This window comes from Opisthocomus hoazin, chromosome 16, assembly GCF_030867145.1.
Source record: "Opisthocomus hoazin isolate bOpiHoa1 chromosome 16, bOpiHoa1.hap1, whole genome shotgun sequence".
NCBI classification, from domain to species: domain Eukaryota; kingdom Metazoa; phylum Chordata; class Aves; order Opisthocomiformes; family Opisthocomidae; genus Opisthocomus; species Opisthocomus hoazin.
This window is the reverse complement of record NC_134429.1, coordinates 17,027,526-17,051,114: the sequence shown is the minus strand read 5'-3', so window position 1 is coordinate 17,051,114 and position 23,589 is coordinate 17,027,526. Positions and strand designations below refer to the sequence as shown.

The following is a 23,589-nucleotide window of genomic DNA, read 5'->3' as shown; positions in this document are numbered from 1 at the left end:
GATTGTCTCACTGCTCTGGAGACAGTGTTGCAGATTTTCTGGCATCTATTTTTTTCATAACTCCTGACCTGCAGCTCTGTAAACCAAGTCATGAGATGTCAGACTTCATAAAGGCAGAAGTGAACGGACAAGAAAGGATTAAACTTGCAAAGAGGGTTCTAGCCTTTGCATTTTGAAGCACACACGACCCTATCTAGAGTGAGAATTGCACTTAATAGCATTACATATTGAAGCTTCCCTGCTAACTGTGAAGTACTTCAACATTTGTTGGTATTCACTTCATGGGTGAAAAGGAGACAGTGACTGGCTTTGACCCAGCAGCTCTCAATCTCTTCTCTCTCTTAAAGGGTGGATGCTGACATTTCTTTTTAAACAACTGTTACAAGCTCCTGCAGAACTGAAAAGTCAAAAAGATTGTACTTTGCATCACAGGGGCTTAACACATCCTCTTGTGGCAAGAACATCAATACATTTCTGAGGAGGAAAATAGGGAGCCTCGAGTTAGTGTTTAATAAAGTTTTAGACTGACACCAAGGCCCAATCCTTGCTAACCTGATTTCATCCTTGTTTTCTGAGTCCTGCTCTGGTGGTGGTAGCAGGCAGATAGATACATGCTCTTGCTCCTGTCATTGAAACAGAAAAGCTGTGCAAAGATGCTGTCCAGTAAACAACTGGGCCACATTGCTCTGGTTGAGAAGTGTAAGTATGAAGAAATGAAGCATGCAGGAATAAATTGCTGTTTTCAAACTGTAGGCTGAAGCTTGATTCTTGATGTCATCCTCACTTGAGCTAATATTCATGAAGGTGTAGTTCTTCTAAAAGGGAAGAAGTTGTCGTAACTAATGATATGTTAGCATGAGACCACAGCAAACATCACAATGCTCTGCTTTGGGCCTGCTAAGAAGTGAACTTAGGTCTTCAGGACAATGTTGATGCAACAAGTTGAGAACTCGCCCTTACCTGGCAGGCAGATGATGGAAGTGTTTCACTTCTGATTGAAGAGTGGCTGGTGATAGCAAGGGTTGGGTCCATCTCAGCCAGCTGGAGGCTGGGGATTCAAAGTGTGATTCATCAACCTACTCTAAATATGTGCTTTAAGATGAGATGAATCCACTCTACTGAATAGAGTCATTAAATCTCACCGAGTAGAAAGGAGTTTAAAGGGGCTAGCTCAGGCGTAGCTGTTTGTGCTTTGTCAGACTAATCTCATTCTTAGTGGCCCAGAACCTTTTAACATGTAGACTAAATGCAGTTTTCAGGGGCACTATTACAACATTATGTGGTTTCACCAGTGCTCCACAGAGCAGAATTTGGTCTCCTGAACCAATGAGTAAGCTTTGTTTGTGCCTCTTTTTTGACACTGGGAATGCTAATGAGACATATTCTATTTGTTTGGTTCCCTGATGAGTAATTATAAAAACATTTTTAAGCACACTGTTTCTATAGACTGCTGCAGACACATCTAATCTTTTTTTAAAACACACACTTTTGTGAAAAGTGAGCTGCTGGGTAGAGTTTTATATGTTTGTTGTACCTATCGTTGGAGTCAGTCTCTGATGTGGATGAAGTAATATTGGGGTGTTTTTTAATTCAGCAACAAGCATACACAAAGGCCTAAAAATTGCTCAGAATGGTAACTCAGATTGTGTATTAAAATGGAAAGTTTATGAAAAACTATTAAAGCTGGTATAAAGCATCTGCTAACGTGAGTCAGGTCACAGAAGCTGGTTCTGCTTTTCTTAGGATACTGTTAGGCATGAAGGGATGGAAAGAAATTGGACATTTGTGTTTGTAGCATTGACTCAGCGTTGTGACTCCGTCTGCTCTCTGCAGGTGACTGGGGTCCTCCAAAACTCCACCTTATCCTGCCTGCCACACACAGCCTCTCCCAAATCCTCTGTACAGGCATTCCAAGGCCTCTTCTGTCTTCACCCCAGGTAAGGGCACTCTCCTGCCCGCACAAAGGGGCAGTGGAGGAAGCTCTTTTTCACCTTCCCAGTGTGACCCAAGGTTTGGTGAGATGAGCTTTACTGCAGGTGTGGGTTCACGCTATGAATAGCAAAGAGCTGTACTTTGCTGTTTTGGGAACAAATAAGAGCACCAAAAAGTGTACATGTTTGAGAGTGACTCACCAGAAAAGGAAAGACTTGTTAGTGTCTGCATTACTGACGGAAAAGCTAAAGATCTTAACCTTTCCATCGGATAAATGGTGACAGCCCAGAGTGATGTTTCATCCTGATCAGTGAGTGACATGGGATATAAATCCTAATTTTGGGGGAGAGTTTTTAAACATAGCTGATGGTTAAACAATCGCTTCTTATGTTCCAAAGCAGGAAGAACAACCCCAAACTGGCACTTTGCCCTCACTCAAAAAGACCAGGCTTAGACTGCTTGAATATCTTTCAATCAGACATGACACCTTGTGAGCTCTAGGCCTGGAAAGCACTGTTGTGTTGGGCATGCCATGACAGAGTGTAGGCACCTCTACAGGAAATCAATCATAGTGCAGCATATCTGCCTCCACACGTACTTCTGGGCATGATAACACATGACAGCAGCAAAAATTTGCATAGAGTTTATTGCTATAGCCCAGATTAAATACTCGAACATGCAAGGTTGTACAAGGTATGAAATGCAATCACCTACAAAGTCCAGAGGAAACCAACACAGCAGCAACCATGACTGCTTGTAAGGCAAGGTTTACATTATTTCATATATTTATCAGGGAATTGAAATTGTCTGAAACAAGGCAGGGAACCAAATTTGTGAATCATAGATTTCTAGGCCTTCAGTGATGGTCTCTCTACTCAAAACTGAAGCTAAAGAAGTGCACACAGCGTGCAGCCAGTGAGAGACAAGAACAAAGAAGGGAGGCAAGACTCTGTGTGGACAAGAAAAAGGAGCAGATCACTCTGCAAGAAGATCCAACCTCATACCAGTTATGGTATGGGAGAACATGCACTTTGAAGGGTCTTTGATTGTGCTAGCATGCCTACCCTTTTGCACTTTCTTCAGGATTTCCACGCTGTACAGCCACCGCCATACTCTGCAGCGAGGATATTCCTTTTAAGGTAACAAAACTTATCTCACCCTGACCTTCTGCTTGCTCTTATTTCAGGCTCCAGTTAGGGCTGCAATCACAATACTCTCCTAAACTTGAAAGCGCATTGCAGGAGCCAAGACTCCTCAGTCAGTGCCACTTGCCCTGTCTTCCACAAATGCCTGACACTTCTCCCATCACAGTGATACGGTGTTGGTCATTAATGACATATCATCAGTCCTGCCTGCCTTGGCATTGAGTGAGTACAAGAAGGAAGAAGAAAATGCACCTGTGGCTTTGCAGATTGCTTGCAGGTGCACCTGTCCTCAATGTAGTGCTCCCCAGGCTAATGCACTTTCCCTTAGCATCCTCCCTCACACCTGCATAAGCACAATGGCTAAGTATCCATACAGACGCCCTGGCCAAAGCATGTGTAAAGATTTCTGTGCATTCCTGTGCTTTAAAGCCACACTCACACACTTGCCTATATACTGAGATAGTCACCAGCATGCGTCCAGCTGGAATTTACCAGTACGTGTTCATATGGCCCTGCTCACAGTAGTAAGCTTCAGCGTCTACACTTATTTGCTACAACATCCTTTGTGTGCCTACCGTTTTTGCAGAAATCCATGGAGCCAAGACATAACCACATTGCTACCTGCTCTTTTCACAATTTCCTTGCTGTACTCCCAGGAAAAAAATGGACCCTTGCTTCCCAGGTATCACAAGCAGGGCTTGGTATCAGCCTGGTGACATTTTCTAGTACATAATGCTTTTGGCAAACACAGGTGAGGAATCTTATTCATGGTAGATGGAGGGCTGAAGAGCCCTGGAAAAATCTTTGGGCTGAAGAAGCCTGAGAGACACAGGAAATTCTCAGCCTTTTGGTGATAGCAGTCAATCATCAGAATGGTCATCAAACAGATAATGTTAAGTGTGGAGACTTCAGTGCTTGGCTTTTTTTGTGGCATCCAAACACCACCCATTAGCACATTCCCACCTCTTTTTTTCTGCAGGCATCCCCTGTTGCTAGCTGGCCTGTTGTGCACTGCCAGGGACTGCAAGTCATTAAAGTCTTTTTAGAAGTGTTATGTGACCTATTTGTTGAACAAAAGAGTCATTTGCCACCATCTATCCCTTTTAAATGGCATCCATAAAGCCACACAGACAAGAGAGTCTGGTTAGAAACAGATTTTGAGCCACCTTCCAGAAGTGGTCAGAAAAGTAGAAGGGACATTTAGCTATAGAATACAGGTTTACGAAGTACACGCACCACATTGTATGTGTTCAGCCCTGGTGCATCAAAGCCAGGAGACAAACCCTTACGATCAAATGGATAAAAGTTGAAAAGCTGCCCATTTTGGGTCTCCAGTGAGATAGAGGCAGAGCCCAGGTGCAGAACACATGGGAACTCCTTGTCAAAAACAACTTGGAAAACACGATCTTCCAGGTGGTGGAGCTTGATTGTCCGGTACTTTTCAGGAATCAGCTCTTCCACATGAGGCCCAAACTGCTGCATGACCAGCACCCCACCAGGTCCAACTTTGATCTCATAAAAAGTCAGGTTGGAATAAGTATAGTAGCCAACATAAGGGCCTGGACTTGGAGGAGGAATCAAGCTTTTCTCTGCATCTCTGAATGCCGTCTCCATGGCAGGAATGAGATACTCATATGTCTGAGTCACAATATCTCCACTCTGAGGCCTGGGCCCTGCCATCAACACAATGAAGCTCAGGCGGAGCTTGGGGATAAGAGAGAAAGTAGCTGAATAGCCATCGAGGTCTCCATCCTTCCTAATGACATCATATCCCAATTGCTCATTAATCTCCCAGGGTGTGCCGGTCTTGTTAGCAAAGTATTCAGTGGAGCACTTAAACAGAGGGGTCAGCATCGTCTTTACTGTGTCAGGCTCTAAGAGACGACGGTGGTAGGTGCCTAAGAAGACCATTGCCAGCTTGGCAAGGTCAGCAGCTGTGGAGTACATCTGTCCAGAAGGCCTGTACCAACCAAGGTCATAGAGAGGGGCTGGCTGCCGGCTGCCATAGAAACCCACAGCCATCTGGGAGCGGATCGGTGGTGTGATGTCGAAGCCAGTATCTTCCATGCCCAAGCGGTCCAGGATATTCTCTGAGATCCAGCGCTGGTATTGCCCCTCAGCTGCATGGTCAGCTAGCACGTGTGCCATCAGTGAGAAGGCCAGATTGCTGTAGTGGCATCTGAAAAGGAAGAGAAATATATCTGGATCAGCCTTACCTCAGTGATACAGTGTGAGTATGACTATGAAAAAACAGTGGCTAGGTCTCTCCTCTCTGGGGAAAAATCCTCATTTTATCAGATGACATGTTAAAGAGAGAGGAGAGAAGAAGGAGGGACAGAGAAAGACTTAATGTGGTTGATTTGTTGTTAAGTCAAGAAAGAGAAACTTTTTACAGGAACATCAGCAGAGCTATTTAACCATCATGTACAGAAAGAGCTGGAGATGGAAAACTACAAAAACTTTATGCAAAAACCTATATATTTGCATATCCTTGTCATTGAAATCAGGAGTAAAACATCTTAACACCAATGTAGCATTAAAAAGCAGGCATTCTTTATTACGGCGCTGGATGCACGGGGGATCGCTCCTCCTAATGTGCACGCCATACGTTGCCTCACCCCCAGCTTCTATAACCCCGTTACATGCATGTGCATGAAGTTTCCTGGAATGTTCATACATATTTATTCTATTTCCTGGAACTAATTATCATATTTGCATAGTAAATATGCATGCGGCCTGGGTCTCTGTGGGGCTTCCATCAGCCCATCGTGGTCTCTGTGGTCCCTGATGGCTGTAGAAGTGGTACTTCCTAGTGTCCTTTCCATGAATCCTGAGTCTTTCCTCCTGTATATGGTCATGAGTTGGCTCACTGAGAAGTCTGTGGATTTCTCAGCGTCGTGGTGTCTGCTGGTTTATCTGCACTTCTTTAGGATGTGTTTGTTACATGTCCTTTGGTGCGTTCTTGCCTGAGGCCTCTGATAGTCAGTCCTTTGTTTTCTGCTTAATCTTTGTGAAATTCCCTACCATTCTTAGGCAGCACATACCCCTCCTGTACATCATATCATGCACCCTATTTTACAACATCCTGACTTACTGTTTATAATTGTTCACTAAAGAAAACATTAATTTTTTTAAGAGCAGAGTTGAGAGTTACAGGTCCTTACCTTAAAGGTCTCAAGCCTCTTTGGAGATTTCACATCATATAATCATTTAAGCACCTAAGCTACCTTAAGATGGTAAAAGCACTTAAAAAGCACTTAAAAGTCTACAAAGCAGCATCCAGCAATGTTAAGTCATTAAAGACACCTGAGTGCTTGAGTTTTTAATATCCATAAAGTGATTTAAGTCTTTATCCTTGAATGAAGTTTAATGACATGAAGACATGAATGGGCAAATTTTTTTCAAACACATTTTCAAAATTCATGATGTTTTCAACCTTATTTGGCTTTTCTTTTTAAATTATGTGAAGCCACACACCTCACTGAGGCCTATTTAGATAATAAATTTGGCATCACTTCAACCATTTCCAGCCCTTCTAGCTGAATAAAACCATAATGAGCATATATATTTCTACCCCAAGAATAAATACATTCTGGATCTAAAATTTTATATCTGAAATAGAGCTGAATTTAAACTTATATAGAAAAAATACATGAAAATTTCTATATCGATGAATAGGAATTTTCTTTATGAAGAATGATGTTTGCTGTGACGTATATCCAGGAGCAGGGAGACAGAACTATCAACATGTCAAGTAATAAGGGGCTGAGAGACTATGACTGGATATTCTATAAGTCTATTATATCCTTGTGTATCTTAATGGAGAGCATAATATAAATACAAAAGAAAATATTGCTATTAAAGTCTTAAAATCCTTTAAGGCACATCTATTATGACGTCCTACATGACATGGGACAGAACTAATACAAGATTGCCATGATCGAGCCATTGAATTTTCTGAGCTTGCAGACTTCAAGCCATGGTGAATCCTCAGCAACTCTAGGCAAATTATTTCAGAATATAATTCTATTCACTAAAAACTTTGCAGACTCAGAAAGTGTTTCCCAGTTAGTCTGAACCTTTTCTCTCACCTGCTGTCCATTGGATCCTGTTCATATTTTTGAACCTTTGCAACTCAAGTAATATACATTTGACAGGCTACATAAATTGTAACAAACATTAATGGAACATATAGATAATATAGAGGCATGCAAATCACTTCAGAAACAGCATGATTTTAAGCGAAATCTATGATGATTTAAACCAATTAAATTAACATGTCTTTCCAGTTTTGAAAATCTGCAGCTTTCACAGTTTAAGACTCAGTGGACCTAACTATAGCAGTTTAACAACAACACAAACCCGGACCAAAAGCTTGTAAGTGAAACTATCTGACCTGGTTCCTGGATCAGCAACCAAGACATCATCTTTCAGGAGAGCTAGAGCATCTTGTGTATTGCCCTTCCACAGCAGGCTGGTAGATCGCAGCCGCCGGGGCAGACCTGTGCCATGGAAAATACAAGTTAGCAATTTGAGACAAATCAAAGTCCAGGAAACTTTGAGTCTGATGAAGAGTAAGCCAAAGGCAAGATTCAGTGGCAAGATGGAAACAACAATGATGCACACATGTGCTTTCTACACTCAGCAAACGTGGTGCAAGGACCTGTTCATGCTGGACTGCAGGACACAGATCATGGACCACTGAGTCCAGGTAATGTAAGTCCTACAGCAGCACTAACTCGGGGTTGCTACATTTCAGTAAAAATGGCTCGGTGAATGGCTGAAAAAACTATGTATCCTCAAGTGTATTTTGGAAGAGAATTGGATACTGGGTGTCAGGGAAATCCTTGTCTGTAATTCCATGTGACTGTATTGCCTTGACTACAAAGGCACACAACAGCTGCTTTAAACAGGTTTTTGTTCTTTATGCCTCGCTACAGAGGGCTTGAACTTCTCTGAACCATTCCAGGCTTGGCCTGAAGTATTTTTAGCTTTTTCTTTTTTTTCTTCCCAGCTTTAGTAACATATATTCAGGGTTTCTGAATGCAGAAAAACTGAAGTTCTTTTCACTTTTAATTCCACAACACTGAACATGGATTCCCTAAAAAATTTGGCCAGAGCTTTTCAAAATGCCACAGCTCCTTTGCACAGGATCTACAGCTCGCCAAGTCCAGAACTTGGATTATATCTGGAATGAAATCCTCGTAGAAGTTTACATCTGACTTTAATTTAGAGGTTAAGAGAAAATCAGGAAGGGTACATGACAGAAAAATGACTTGCAATCATCTGCTCAGTGAGCATATGCTTAATCATGGCAAAGCTGAATGAGGCCCTATTCTTCTGTAGCAGCAACACATTTTTCTCAGTTGACCTGACCTTGGAATCTGAACTGGAACAAGAGCGCTTTTTCTGCTTCTGGTCTGTGGTTATTTGTGCAGCTTAATGACTAGATAAGAGGTGCACGGAGCATCTTCCAGTAGACAATGGGCTTGTTCATTTCCTGCTTGCCACAATGGCAGCAAAGAAAACGTTGCACCACTGGGAGATCTCACCAGCACCATGCCAGCAGTGCAGTGTCTCTCTTGAGGTTCACTAAAAATGATAAGACCGGAAGCGTGTGAGCATAAGAGAAAATCCACAGTCATTGATTTATACCTCATGGGCTGCTAATTGAAGTGACAGGCATGCTGTTAATTTACAATAGCACCTCATACTGTCATTCATGTATAGTTGAAAATCACGGTCTTAACAAGCTGGAACTTCCCTCTAGCAATGTACCCATCAAGTCTTGAGAGGAAAATTCTTTGGAGTTACTTTTGTAATACGCAATGTAGAAAAGCCCAGATAATGAGGATATATTATAGATTAGTTTCCACTGGAAGAATTTCGATGAAAAACACTCTACAATATGTCACACAGTGGCTTTGATCTTGAAGCTGAGCAGAACCTATTCCTTTTTGGTTTTTGACAGACAGGAAATGTAACATGTGACCTCAAATATTCATTTGATTTTCAGTTGGGATTTTGAAACTGTCCTACTAAATTGTTAGGGTCCAAGCTGATTGGTGTGCCCTGCTGGTGTGGTCTGTGAAATTTGGGCCACATTCTAGAAAAAAAAGACATAGGAACATAAAAGGAGCTAAGCAGGGGCACAAATCCAGCACATTGATGGAAGCAGTGGAATGGTTGCACATTGCAAGTGATTATGCTATGACCAGGTACACTTTTGAGATATGCTTCCTACAAGTATTTCTGGAGCATACCTCACACCTCACTAGGTGATGGGGAACTGCGGCAGGGATGGGAGCTGCAGCCCCAGCACATGCTGCCCCTGCAAGGAGCAGCCAGACCAGCTTTGGGTGCTTCTGAGAGTCAGAGGGGACCAGGCAGAGTTGATGCCCCTGAGGACATCATCAGGCTGGCTGGAGCAAGACCTTGTCTGCAGGGGGAGGGGCTGGGCAGGGTTGTACACACACATTTCTTTCTGCCTCCTGCTGCCACTGACCACTTGGGGTTGTTTGTTTGCTTCCAGATTTCAATTACATCATTCCTTTGGAGGGAACCTTTATTTTGATACTGGCTTGCTTCAGATGATGCGGTACTCTGTCCTGACGTGCTGTAATTCGCTGTTTTGGTTTTAGGTCCTTTTAGGTCCTAATTTTAGGGCATTTATTCTGATCTGGAACAATGCAGGTGCTACAGGGTTTAATCAAAATGCCACAGGAGATATCAGCACAGTCTCTTTGGACATTAAATTCTGGAATCTCTAAGTCAAGTATTAGCAGCTTCATTTCTAAGAAAGGTTAAAGTTCTCCTGGGTCCTGTGAGCTCCTTCTACCTTAATGTAAGAGTTACCCAATTATGAAGGTATCAGCAGATTAATAGTCTTCTGCCAGCAAGTACAAAGCTATTAATAGCTCAGGAATCCCAGATCAAGAACCACACGGACAGCTAAATTTAGCTTAGTGATCAAGGTCTATCTGCTCAAAGCAAAGAGGTTTGGTGCCACTTTGACCCTCAACTCTACACCTCAGAAAAATGAGAGCACTCTGCGCTGGAGTACAAAAAACTGTTATGCAATTGGAGCCTGATTTCGGGTCATGCCACTGCCCACAGTGCAGCTTGACCCTTTCCTAGCAGGTGGCCTGGACAAGAGTTTCCTTCTAGCACTTCATGAAGCTGCTGACAACTTGCTTCCAAGGGTCCTGCCTGACCTCTGTGAAGTGAAAAGGTGCAGGGTCTATACTGGGAAATGGCCTCAACAGCAACCTTTTTAATCCCTGGCATATGGTCTCTTCTCTCTGTGGTGTCTTTCAGGTCGCGTAGTGGTAGGCAGAGGGCAAGCAGGTAGCAGTGTTGTCTCACCTGAGAGCTGGCTGGCCATTCTGCGCAAGGTAACAGGTGATGGCTTAAATGGCATTGAGCCTTTTTCCAAAAATATCAGCCCATCTGCTGTGTATCTCTGTTCTGATTCCTTGAGCCTTCCCAGAGGGTTCTTAATAACAAAGTTCTGGGCATAACGTTCCAATGGGTCATCAAGCGACGTGACTTTTCCTTCCTCCCACATCTTGTACAACATAATGGTGGGGAAGATCTTGGAGACACTGGCAATTCTGTTAAGGAACAAAGATTTATGGAAAGTAAACATTAAGAAACCCATGAATCAAGAAGAAAGATAGTCAGTACATGAGATCAACTGGCCCGCTCTCTGTAGCTTGACATGAAACACCTTTGCTAATTCAGAAGGGAATGGCTAAAATGGAGGTAAGGATCTTGAATTAATATCCTTAACTCTGTGTTTTGGTTTCGGCTGCCGCCGGCAACAAAAGCGCCACGCGGCCGCCCCTCCCCCCGCCGGCGTGCGGAGGAGAATGGAAAGAAAGAGGCAGAAACTGGTGGGTCGGGATAAGGGCAGTTTAACAGAACAGCAAACTGAGGGAAAACAGGAACAACAACGATACAAATAAGGAGAAAACACAACCACGAACCGTACAACAGCCGCTCTCCCGAAACAGGACCGGCGCTGCGCCCACCCAAGCCGCGAGTGCCTTCCCGCCGCGCCGCCCCCCCCACCGGAACCCAGCGTGACGGCACATGGTATGGAATACCGGGCTCTGTTTGGCCAGGTGGGGTCAGCCCCCACCCCCCGGCTGTGCCCCTTCCTGGATTCCAGTGAAAATTAACCCTGTCCTGGCCAAACCCAGGACATTATCCACCCCTTATTCCATACCATCTACGTCATGCCCAGGTCCCCCATTGTCCAGTTGATCACCACCACTTCTCCTGTCTCCAGATATCATTCCTTTAGTCTATGGATCATCACTCTAAAGTGTCTGTTGAGTTCATTTAATCCATGACTTCAGCCTCCATCAGTCATTATGGTCTTCCGTGGCAGGGGAGGTGATGTGTGGTGATGGGCGGTCACTTGCTGCATCCGGAGCTCACGGCTGATGTATCTGGTGCGGCCCGTGCCCACAGTCTGCAGGAGACGTTGATCTTGATGAAGTTGCTGGATGCCAGTTGTTGAAAACCAGGTCCAGTTTACAACTGCCAGTGAGTTGGCATGCGAGGAGGGTGCACTCCACACAAACTTCCTCCACATGGATTGTGAGCACTGGAGTTCATCTGGGTCTGTGGGTACCTGCTCATCGTCTGTGTCACAGTAAACCAGCTCCCGCACAGCTAATTCCCTCAAGTACTGAATACCCCTTTCCATATTGGTCCACTTGCCAGGATAGCATACAAAATCGTCACTGAAGGGGTACCTCTCCCTCACGCCTGACAGAAGTCTCCTCCAGAGGCTGAGGATTTGTTCCTTTTTCCCAATGGCCTTGTCAATGCCCCCATCCCTGGCCAGGGATCCCAGCTGCTTGGCTTCCTTGCCCTCTAATTCCAAGCTGCTGGCCCCGTTATCCCAGCACCGCAGCAGCCAGGTGGCAATGTGCTCGCCTGGGTGGCGGCTGAAATCTTTCCGCATGTCTCGCAGCTCGCCCAGGGACAGGGACCGGGTGATGATCTCTGTCTCTATCTCCCGTGATGACCCTGGCTCATCATCATCCCTCCCGGAGCGATCTGCTCTCTTTGCATCTTTCTTTAGTTTTACGGGGGCGACTGCTACCTGCACAGGTTGGTTATTAGGCTCAGTCACTGTGCCTGTGGCTGGAGCTGGGGCTGGAGCAGCTGCTGTGTCCGCTGGGGAAACCGAGGCAGACCCTGCAGCTGTGGCTGCAGCAGCCGTGGTGCCGGTCGGGGGGGCTGTGACTGCCTGCTGGGCTGGAGGGACTGCAGGGCCGGCTGGGGGGGCAGCGCCAGCTGCAGTGCCTGCTGCTTCGTTTCCCCCCCTTTCCCCCTTAAGGCACTGAACAGTGTTGAACAGGGCTCGGTAGGCGTGGGCCAGACCCCAGCACGTTGCGGTGATCTGTGTCTCTCTGGAGTTCCCAGGGTGGCAGCACACTTTTTGCAGATACTTTACTAGTTTGTCCGGATCCTGTACTTCCTCAGGGGTGAGTTTAAAAAACACCGGAGGTGCCCACTGCCCTAGGTACTTGCCCATGCTGTCCCACACACCCAGCCACTCACAGCTATCCAGCCCCGGGGCAGGTCTCTGCAGGATGTTCTTAACGACTTGCTTAACCCTAAACAAAACCCAGAACCCGTTCAGGAGGCATAACAAAAGGAGAGTGCTGCCCTGAGCCTCCCAGGGGTACTCGAAATTCTCAAAAGCAGTTAGGACCAGCCTGAGGAAGAGAGGGGGGGAGAAAGAGTGGGGGAAGGTATCCCCTTCGGTTTTCCCCACAGACTGGGTTTGATTATTAACAAAATCTAAGACATAGGATCCGAGGTACGGAAATGACCGCAGTGCCGCATGCAAATACAAGACTAATTTCATGCACAGTGATGTTATCATATCATAAGTCGATATCGTACAGTACAGCAAAATCATCATCTTAATCCTTTTTCCAGTGATGATGAACAGCATGGCAATGAACACATAGTGCAAGTACGGATTTACATAGCAGAGCCACTTGATCAAAGTCAGAAACATTTTTTTTTTCCTTTTTTACCGGCGACTACTTAACACAGAAAAATGCGTATAACAAAATTTAAGCAAATCTAAGAAAACAGTTTTAACACCCGCTGCTCAGCCCTGCCGTTATCCCTGCCCCACCCTTGGGCGCCAATTTAATGTTTTGGTTTCGGCTGCCGCCGGCAACAAAAGCGCCACGCGGCCGCCCCTCCCCCCGCCGGCGTGCGGAGGAGAATGGAAAGAAAGAGGCAGAAACTGGTGGGTCGGGATAAGGGCAGTTTAACAGAACAGCAAACTGAGGGAAAACAGGAACAACAACGATACAAATAAGGAGAAAACACAACCACGAACCGTACAACAGCCGCTCTCCCGAAACAGGACCGGCGCTGCGCCCACCCAAGCCGCGAGTGCCTTCCCGCCGCGCCGCCCCCCCCACCGGAACCCAGCGTGACGTCACATGGTATGGAATACCGGGCTCTGTTTGGCCAGGTGGGGTCAGCCCCCACCCCCCGGCTGTGCCCCTTCCTGGATTCCAGTGAAAATTAACCCTGTCCTGGCCAAACCCAGGACACTCTGGCCTTTCTGGACTGTGAAATCACCTTGAGTAGTATCGACCCAATAGTGCCGTGGGCTACAGAACTTCTTCTGTTCACTTAGCATTCATAAGATGACATATTTTGTAAATTATTGTTTAGTAAATACCATAACAAGTTGGAAGAAGCTTACTGGAATTTTAATGTTAAAATGCCATAAAGTTTTACATTTCATATTCAGAGTTGATATTTGGATGGCTTCAGAACATAGTCAAATTGACAAAAGCTCTTCTGGAATAGGATTCCAGTTCTATTCAGTTGCTTTTCGGAAACGGGGCCATGCTTAAGAGGGACAGCCAGGGACATTCGTATTGTGCTGCTAGAGGTGAAATTCTTGGACCGGTGCAAGATTGCCTAGAGCGAAAGCATTTTCCAGGAATGTTTTAATTAGCCAAGAATGAAAGTCAGACGTTCAAAGATGATCAGATACTGTTGTAGTTCTGACCATAAATGACACTGACTGGCACTAAATTCTTAAGAACAGTCTCTGTGGCGCAACTGGTCAGCGCATTTGGCTGTTAACCAAAAGGTTGGTGGTTCGAGCCCACCCAGGGACGTGTTCTCCTCTCCCTGCCAATGGCAGAATGGTTGGAACTAGACGACCTTTAAAGTCCCTTTCAACCCAAACCATTCTACAATTCTAAAAGAAACAGCATGAGGTCATCTACAAAGGGATTTTACCATGATACAGATTGGGAAAAAACGGCTATTCACAGCTGCACAAACTTCCCAAAACTGTTTGTTCTGAGGACAACATTTGATAGTCCGAGTGCAGCCTGTATGTTTCATATATAGCACAGTTATAAATCACAGAAAATAGATCCTTAAAGGAAGTAAACACTTCCCTTGTATTTGTTTTTGTTTTTAACACACACTAATACTGATTCTTGACACACTGAGACTTGATTCTATCTTCATGTAAAAAATAATGGCTAATATGACTTTGACTTCACTGAGAGAATGAATATGCATACAGCTCTACTTTATGTGTTCAGTAGATATTCTTCCCATTTTTTGATAGACAGAACTTTTTTTTTTTTTTTAAATCCTATGGCACTGTCTTCCTGCTGTTCACAAAACCTGTGCTAGCTCTCAGTCTTCAGATTTGTGCTCTAGGCCTCCTCAAAGCATGGAGACATTCCAATGTAAGGAGTAACATGTTTTCAGAGGTCCTTCAGAATGATCACTGCTGTTCCAGCTTAAAATATTGTCAGATCAAATTAAAAATAAAAAAAAATAAATCCAGAGTAAACAACTCAATAAGCCACAAGCATATGCTGATTTAGGGACTAGCTGAAGCACTGTCTCACAGAGTTTCAGTGTAACTCAGAAGAGGTTTCTGCAACGGATCTGAACCAGTAGAAGATGCAGTTTGTGACGGTGGCTCTATTGACAGGTATCAGATCTCTATATGTGTATCTGCTCTTTTTCTAGCTCTCATGCCCGCGATACATCTGTCTCACCTGTAAATAGTGTACTCATTGGGCACCACTGAGGAGGGGTCTGAACCATTCTTCTTCCCGAAGTTGCCTGTCCAGAGTACAGTGTCGTTGTAGATAACAATGGCAGATATGGCAGGGAGACCAGAGCTATGAATCTTTTGGCGCAGCATCATATCTACCTGGAGAATGATGGGAAATAATGAATATCTAAATGAAGAGTCTTATAATGCATCTAGTCTGTAACAGGTGGTAGAAGACCCAGGACATCAGCCCTCCTTACTTCCAAGCACTTGAAAGTGATTTTTTCAAATGTGTTTTGGCATAAGAAAATATTTTAACTGTACTCGTTCCTCAGAATTGCTTATGCTGGGTTATCCAGTACCTTTGTTTCAATCTACAAGTCCACCGTGTAGAAGATGTGGTGCTCATCCTTTTAATACCTATGATGTTTATATGATTAAAACCAAACATTAAAACCTAATAATTGCAATTTCTCCCTTTTTAAATTGTACTGTGCACTTCTGTCCTTTGCACTAGTATTTTAGGTTCAAAGATGCATGAGAAAAAGATCCAGACTTTTCAAATATTCCACGACACTTTTCATGTCATGAAACATGCTAGAGTTTGGACTCCTGTTTAAACTGCCATCTGAGAAAATGCACTGAGCAGTTAGAGGGCTGTGACTGCTCTTTGCTCCCTGTTGTGCCAGGACTGTGTAGACCTTATCAGCCAGCTGTGCTCCACCCATCTCCTGCAAGCAGAATGCATTGGTCTTGCTCTTCTATGACTTTTTCAAAGCTATGTCATCATCATGCATAGGTTATCTTCTGTGCAGAGAGGTTAAGACATAAGAAATGGCCTTCCAAGCCCAGTACTTGAGACAGGAAAGGCCAAGCCAAATCATGTCCTCCGGACCTTTTTACCGAATGGACTGATGAGGCACACCAACAGCCAGCAGTGGGAACATCCAACTTGTGCCAAGTCCTTCTGTAGTGGTTCTTTGCTCTCTCCTCCCCATCTGCCAGTAGCTCATCTAGTATAGCTGGGCACACCAGCACCTCCAGAGAACAGACTGGTCTCATGTCAGCAAGCATGGTCCTCCTTAGACTTCTCTCAGAGAAAGTCTGGCATGTAGACCTGCCTGGACCTGCAGAAAGTTGATAGAAATACGTAATGGTCTTCTTGACTTGAGTGTCATCGAATACTCAACACTTGGATTTGGCCACCAGCAAGACTCTTCTGAGGAAAATGTAGGCTTTTCTGATAAACAAAAGTATTTACCCTCAGAAGACAAATGTTTCCTTAAGCCTCATGCATGAGCAAATGCCACTCTCCTGTTTTGAACTTCTGTGGGCTAGGAAAAAGTCCTCCCCTGTATGCAGTATAATCACATCTGGCACTGTACAGAATCCCAGTTCCAGGGTCCCTGGCCTGGCACAGGATGGTAGTTTGTCTCAGGTAGGGAAAGATCTTTAGCGTGGGTTCAAGTGTCCACAGACTTAGGCAGAACCTAAGGGCACATGAAGATATACTTCTGAGGTTCTGGTGCCTCAGTCCCCCTCAAATACCTATGTCTTCCTACGCATCTAGTGTTCAGGTTCTCTGTGCCTTATTCCATCTGCAAAATAGGAATAGTTTTACCAGCCTACATCAGAGAAGTGCTTGGATACTTCACGTCTGAGGAGCACAAAGCAGGGAGGTTAGATGACTCTCTGATGGACACTCAATGTTATGCACCACCCCACCTCCTTGACTAATCCTAATTGAATAATAAAATAAATCTCTACAGTAACCCCAGAGACAGCAGCAGAAACTTCATAAAAGTGAATGTGAAGTGATAGCAATTGAAATTCAGTGCAGATAAAGCGTTGTGCATGCAGGAAATCAAGCCTAACTTCACAACACCTGCACACAGATGGGCAGTGAGCTGGTCATTAGCTCTCAGGAACAAGACCTTGGGGCTATGATGGAGGCTCCTGTGTAAACATTTGCTCAGTGCCCTGTGGCAGAAAAAAGATATATCAAATATGAGGAATTATTAGAGAAGCAACATAAAATGAAACAGAAAACACCATTTTATCACTGTATAAATCCCTGATTCACTTGCACCTTGAATACTGTACTGATTTCCTGCATGTCCACAACAGTAGGCTAGAACTGGAAAAGATTCAAAGAATTGTAAAAAGAACGATCAGAGCTGTGGGACAGCTTCTATTATGACTAATTAAGCTACTCACCAGAAAGAGACAAATGAGAGGCTATTTTATATGATAGGGATCTACAAAATCAGGAGTGTCCTGCCAGAGCATGACTGTCCTTCTGGCCCATACAGTCAAGGCACTACTGCAGTACTTCCTCGTTGCGAATAGACCTTACCAGAATTTCAGATAGTGCTAAAATTTCAGAGACAGTATATCATACTGAGGAAAACCAGGTCTCTTTCATTCAGATGCAGATCCCCTTCCCTTTTCCCCTTCCCCTCCATTCCCTTTCTTGCAGTTACCTACAAGTCGCTTTTTAATTTTTAAATGGTGGCATGGGGAAAGCCAGCAAAAGAATAAATTAATGAAATGGCAGTCACTGATGAATAGGAACTAGCTACATGAGTCACCTGCTTTCCAGGACATAAAAGTAGACGAGGTGCCAAGAGCCGTCATTTTGTGATGATGTATGTTCACCAGACCTTCTGATGGACAAGTAATAATGTTTCTTCATCATAGCTTACCGTTAGGATAAAACAACTGCTTATTGACCTGTTTTGTAAGTTCATTGAAGGAGTTTTATATACTCCTTTCGAGATTCACATGTTCTCCACCTCCTCGATTCCCCACCTCCTTCCCCAGAGATGCTCAGGGGCAAAATACATATTCTTCTCTTTGCACCTCCAGAAAAGCAGTCATGAGTTCTGTCTCCCTCTGTTCCCTTCTCCTCACAGACCTTCTCCAACGCGTCCTTCAGAACAGGGATTGGGTGGTCCAGAGGTACTGGTTCAGGATAGCGAGGGCACATCTGCACAGCTTCTGATCTCACTTCCATCACAGATGGGCCTGGAAAACATTTCAAAGATAGCACACGTGACTTGACTAGACACTAACAAGCTTTAACCTCATCCAGGAGTCAGCACGAGCTTTTTTGCTTCTGTTGTCCAAAGCTGGAGGACACTTTGGCATAGGCAAAGAGACATTCTTGAATTGTTTCTATCATCTCACATAAAACAGCACTTTAAGAGGGCACTGTGCTCTGTTATTGCTTATTCCAACAAGGTACAGTACACGAATGAACAGGAGCTGCAGTAGGCTTCAACTGCCTCTGCAACCTGGAATAGTAAGGAAACGGGACTACAGAAGATTCTGTAGGGTACCTGACAGTGGGTTTAGACCCCATGAAAGTGCTCTGCCCATGTCTAGGGGAAAGTCTGTGTCTGGGTTCAGGAGGACAGGGTTGTCCCATGCATCTGACACTATAACAGCCTTTCACATGTCTTGTGAATTAGCTGCATCCTGCATATGCCAGAGACATATAATAAATTTTTGTGGCAAGTGAAGATCTTTAAACTCAGTAAGAGATTGGAACTCTCTTACTTGGAGGCACTGTTTTCCCAGTTGATCCCAAGGTGTTCATAAACACAACTCCTCTGCTCTGTAAGCTGTAAACAAAATGCTTATTTATCTTTTTGCTTACCAACCGAGCACGAAACATTAGAAATGCAGATGAGAAGTGAAATGGCACTACGAAAACTTTGAGATGAATGGGAGTGGATACACAAGAGCCTACAGGCAGCCTCTGATACTCTGTGATAAAAATGTAAAGTCTGAAATCTTTTCAGACATTGGTCTATGAAGTACTTCTGGCACTTTCACTGTGGATTTTATGCACCCTTTGGGCTACTTAAAACTCTGATCCAGTTACACTGCATATATTTCATCCTTGCGCATACAGTGGCTGGTCTATCTGTTGAGTTTTCCATAATCAGCGTAAGGGAGTTCTAGTGTGAACTGGGGGCTTGAGCCAGTTCAAAGATCTAAGACTAGGGGAAAAACAAAGGAAACAAACCCATAAGCTGAAACACATGTTAAGCTGTAAAACAAAACCCATTCTAAGCTGAAGTGACTTTTACAACAAGATGCTAAAGAAGAAAGATAGAGAATGTAAAATAAAATGTCTCCTTGATATATCAATTAATCTAGGTTGAAGCCAGAAGTACTGGCACTTCTCTGGATACCAGCAGAGTTACATGGTACTCCATCAACCCAATGTTCATCTCCTCTGTGTCCTTGCACCAGCTAGGAGGAGGTGAATTTGTGTGCTGTTTGGGGAAATGCTCTTTGGGGACAAAAGTCCACATGGGGAGAAAGGCGTTTATTGGTCTCATAAATTTCTGTGCCAAACCATGGCCAAGCTTAAAGATGACTACTCACGGGGCTCCACCTTGGGGAGGCTGTACTGCCACAGAAAACAGCCCGTCATTGCAACAGACAACAGGAAGAAGAAGATAAACAACATGTGAATCCACTTCACCTCCATAACAGTGAGCTTGAGGAGGCTCCGGCTGCCGGATGGCTGCTGTAAGCAGAAAAGATACGATCTTAGAGAGAAAAAAACTACCTGTCACGTATACCAATTAGCTGAAAAAGGCACACTACATCAGAGAATAAGGCCGGACTAATTCCAGTAGTATTGTGGAATACCAGACCACATCGAAGTAACTGGAACCAGAGATGACTTCTTGCCTTTCAGAGAGGTTTGCAAGATGTTGCTCTCCTTACCTTAATGGCCTTGGTGCTTGTAAAAGAACAGCACACACTCCTCTTGCCTTTTCCCCTCCCTGCAGGTGAATCTCATCAGCCCAGGCTGGCAGAATTCACTGTTACAGCACTCATTTCCTCCCTTCTCAACCATCATGACTTCTTCCTTGATAGCTCTCCATCTCCTATTTCCCAGAGTCCAGCATCTGTTCACAGCATCCACCGGCCAGATCATCTGAGCAGATCCAGCTTATATAGATGAAAGATGGAATTTTTCACCATATACTGCCCTCACCCTTTTATCTTGTGCCTGTAATTCCCATTATATCATGTACCATCTGTAAGCTTGGCATTTACAGATGCCGTGTTTTGGAAAACTGGCTAATATTTTGAGTTTGTGCAGCTCTCACAACACTGGAGACCATCCAGGCTGGTGATACCACCATATAAATGTTAGAGAAAAACAAGGAATGGATGACAAATGATTAGGTGCCTAAGCACGAGCTGTGCTCTTTCACCAACTGTAGGAGGTCAATAGGGTGCTTTTGAAAGTTTGGCAACTAATGTTCTAAAACATATGGTGTATCATTTGCATCCAATATGGTCCATATTCCAAAGCTGTTTCAGGTTGTCTGGACTCACTTGTAGGATAGACTAAAATACTCCTTTTAGATTTCCACGTGGCCCTTTCTTCTTTTTTGAGATACAGGATAGTTCATGCAAAAGCTTCTGCAAGTCAGCTGGGCCTTGTCACTCACAACAAGGGAATCTGCAGAGCGAATTCCGGACTTGCACAAGGTTCTGGCTCTGTAGGGACCCAGCTGGGGAATCTAGCCCCTGCTGAAACTCTAGGTTGCAATTCCATTTTCTATACAATAACAGAAATACATCACAATTATTTCTGAAGCTCTTTATCCAGTTCAGGCATTTCCACATAAATTTCTGCAGGTGTAGCTTACTTTGATTTCTTCCATAACATAACTAAGACTTCAAGGTTGGCTTAAGACCGTACAGGTGCCTGCAGATCCACACAGACCTGAGCCTCCCAGAGCACAGATGCAGTCCATATTCCAGCTGAGTGCCATGTGTTCCTAAACAGGGGAATGCCATTTTGACACCAAAACCAGCTCAGTTTAGACATACACAGTCGCATACAGTGCCTTAGTAGGCAGATCACATCCACACAAGCAGTAGCCTCTGTACTGAGGTCTCTTTAATCACCCTCATGCTGGCAGGCTTCAGTTTATGCTGAAGGATGTTTCCTAGAGATGCAATGAGATGCTGTTTTCCTGCAGCAAGGAGTGTGACAGGACCCTCTCTGCCCTGGAGTAGTCATGGGATGACTTTCTTGGGTTTAGTCCTGTCATATTAAGGTGACTCCTCCACTGACCTGCAGTTTCTCTGACCATTTTTCTGCCTCTTTCCTTGCTTCACTGAGAAACTGATTCCTGAGTCCCTAAGAGTGGGGTGAAAGGAAAAGGTTTTTCTGATATGTGCCTCATCTCATGATCTCCAGACTCCCTAGACCACTAACCAAGGATCCAAAGATACCAACACTGAACTCTCAGCCTTTAGTCCAGGCTCCCCTTTGCCTCTGGTGGATGATGAGTGCCCTGAATGTCTCTTTCGTACTCTGACCCTTAGTCTAGTGGCAATGCAATGAAATCATGGCAATGCTATGAAACTAGAGACGTGGATCTCTCTCGTGTTGACAGGGTATCAAATATGCAAAAGTGTGAGGAATATTCATCACCCTGAGGAGATGGTCTATCCTCTAACCCACCTTTCAGGAAAAATACAACTCTCCCCGTACCTGGAAGCCTGTCAGGCAAACAGATGATAGATACCTACAGACAGACTCCTCACACTTCCCACTCCAGGACCCGTCTGGTCTTACCTCCCTTTCAGCTGGTTCCTCCATCTCATGTACACTGCTCAGTGACCATCACTGCTAACAGCATAAAGACAGCAAGGTAGGGGAAGGGAGGCTACCAAGAACTCAGACGCATGCAAATAAATGCAAACACATGCAGGAACAAGTGCACACAGCTTCCCATGTGTAGGTTATCCGCATGCTACAATTTTCCCCCATGAGCTTTGAAAACTTGGAGGGGGGGGGAAGGGAAGAAATGGGGATTTCACATACATCACCCATGTGCAGCGTCCTGCCCCACCGTGCTGACATAGACAGACCACCACAGACCCTGCAAGCCGCTCCATCAGAGACACGTCTCAACCCCAGCTAGGAACAGCCCGAACGAGCCCCAGTCCCCTGCACGTACCATCACCAGGAGCCGTCCCGGTCCCAGAGGCTGTTGTCAGTCATCTCAGCACGTGCGTACTATAACAAAACCACACTGTCTGACCCCAGCCCCAGCGAGGGGGGAGCAGAGCACCTTGCCATGCTCCTAAATGCAGCTGGTCATCACGGGCAGGTGCTGCTCGGTCGCTCCACCTGAAGAGGCCATTCTTGGCTGCCCAACAGTCCTGCTCTGGGTTCTCCTGTCCATTTGACCCATTCAGACCCTTCAGAAACTGCTGCTGACCTCCCCTGGGTGAGGAGATTAAGAGACAGGGACAGAATGGCATTTGCTCTCAGGAAAGTGCCTGAGAGATTGAATGTTAATTCTTCCTAATGCTTCTCTGCCATGTGTGTGATCACAGCTGCAACCATGAGGGCTTTGCAATCTATTTATAGCTGCTTCATCTCCTCCTGACATCTGAACAGGAGGCAATTAACTCATGAGATGGACAGTCCCTGAGTGCCTCCAGCCACCGTCCCTCGGCGGGCTTGGGAGGGGGCAGGCTGGGGTGTTCGCAGGAAGGGGAGGTGGGGGAGCTTAAGCTGGGAGCTCAGGCACTCTCTGGACTTAATCCCGAACAGCCTCCTGGAGTCCCCTGCGGTGATAGGCAAGGGAGTCACTCCCAGCTAACAGGCTCACTAGACATAGATGGAGCTGGTATTTTCTTTCCCCTTAGCTGCTGGGGGCTCTGAAAGATGGTGGAAGTTTGTGATTTGCACAAGGTGAGCCTTACCCGCAGCTGTAACCCATCCATGGCTGCTCAGAAGTCTCTTCTCATTCCCTGTGCTGCCTGTCTCCACAAACGAAAGGCTCATAAAACCCTGTGATAAAGAGAAATAAAAAGTTAGTGCAGGAAAAAAATGGAGTCAGAGCAAGGAGTGAAGCCCAGAGTAGCAAAGGCCAGCTCAGGTCAGCAGACCAGTGGGAAGGGACTGGTTTTGGACAGGGAGATAAACCACAGCAACCACATAAAACCCCAGTAACACATTCCCTCTCCCTACCTCTGGTTTGGCAGCACTCTGTGACTTGCCAGGGCCCATGGCTATCCTCATTCCACCTCCCCAGCACAAGGAACTGGAGCCTTGAGACTTTCAGGGCTGACACATTTCCATTGTGCCTGCTCTGCAGGGTCTTTCCAGCCCTCTCCTTGGCCTTGCTCTCTCTGCACAGCCAACACCACCCTCCTTAGTCTTGGGAATCACAGACACGGCCAAGAAACTATGACAGATTTGGAAGTGCCAAGACAACGGCACAGCTGCCACCTCTCCCATAAGATTTTCATCTTGTCTTGCTACCTGGCAGTGGCAATTCAATAGGCAAACCCCCCCATAAGTGCTCTTACCAGCCTTGCTGCTACCCTCCGGCTTCCAGTGCTGATGAATTTGGGGCTGTCCTGGAGCTG

General features: G+C 45.1%; 1 protein-coding gene and 1 non-coding gene across 2 annotated transcripts; one reads left to right on the top strand and one right to left on the bottom strand.

Moving 5' to 3' along the window:
- Positions 1-4,277: 4,277 nt before the first annotated feature.
- LACTBL1 (lactamase beta like 1) lies at positions 4,278-22,965 on the bottom strand. Its single transcript, XM_075437560.1, is given in 7 exon segments — positions 4,278-5,256; positions 7,474-7,579; positions 10,443-10,690; positions 15,161-15,318; positions 18,077-18,186; positions 19,558-19,702; positions 22,921-22,965. Coding segments are annotated over 7 exon segments (1,791 nt in total).
- On the top strand, positions 14,181-14,254 carry TRNAN-GUU (transfer RNA asparagine (anticodon GUU)). The gene has a single exon. It is a non-coding gene; the product is annotated as a tRNA-Asn (tRNA).
- Positions 22,966-23,589: the final 624 nt, after the last annotated feature.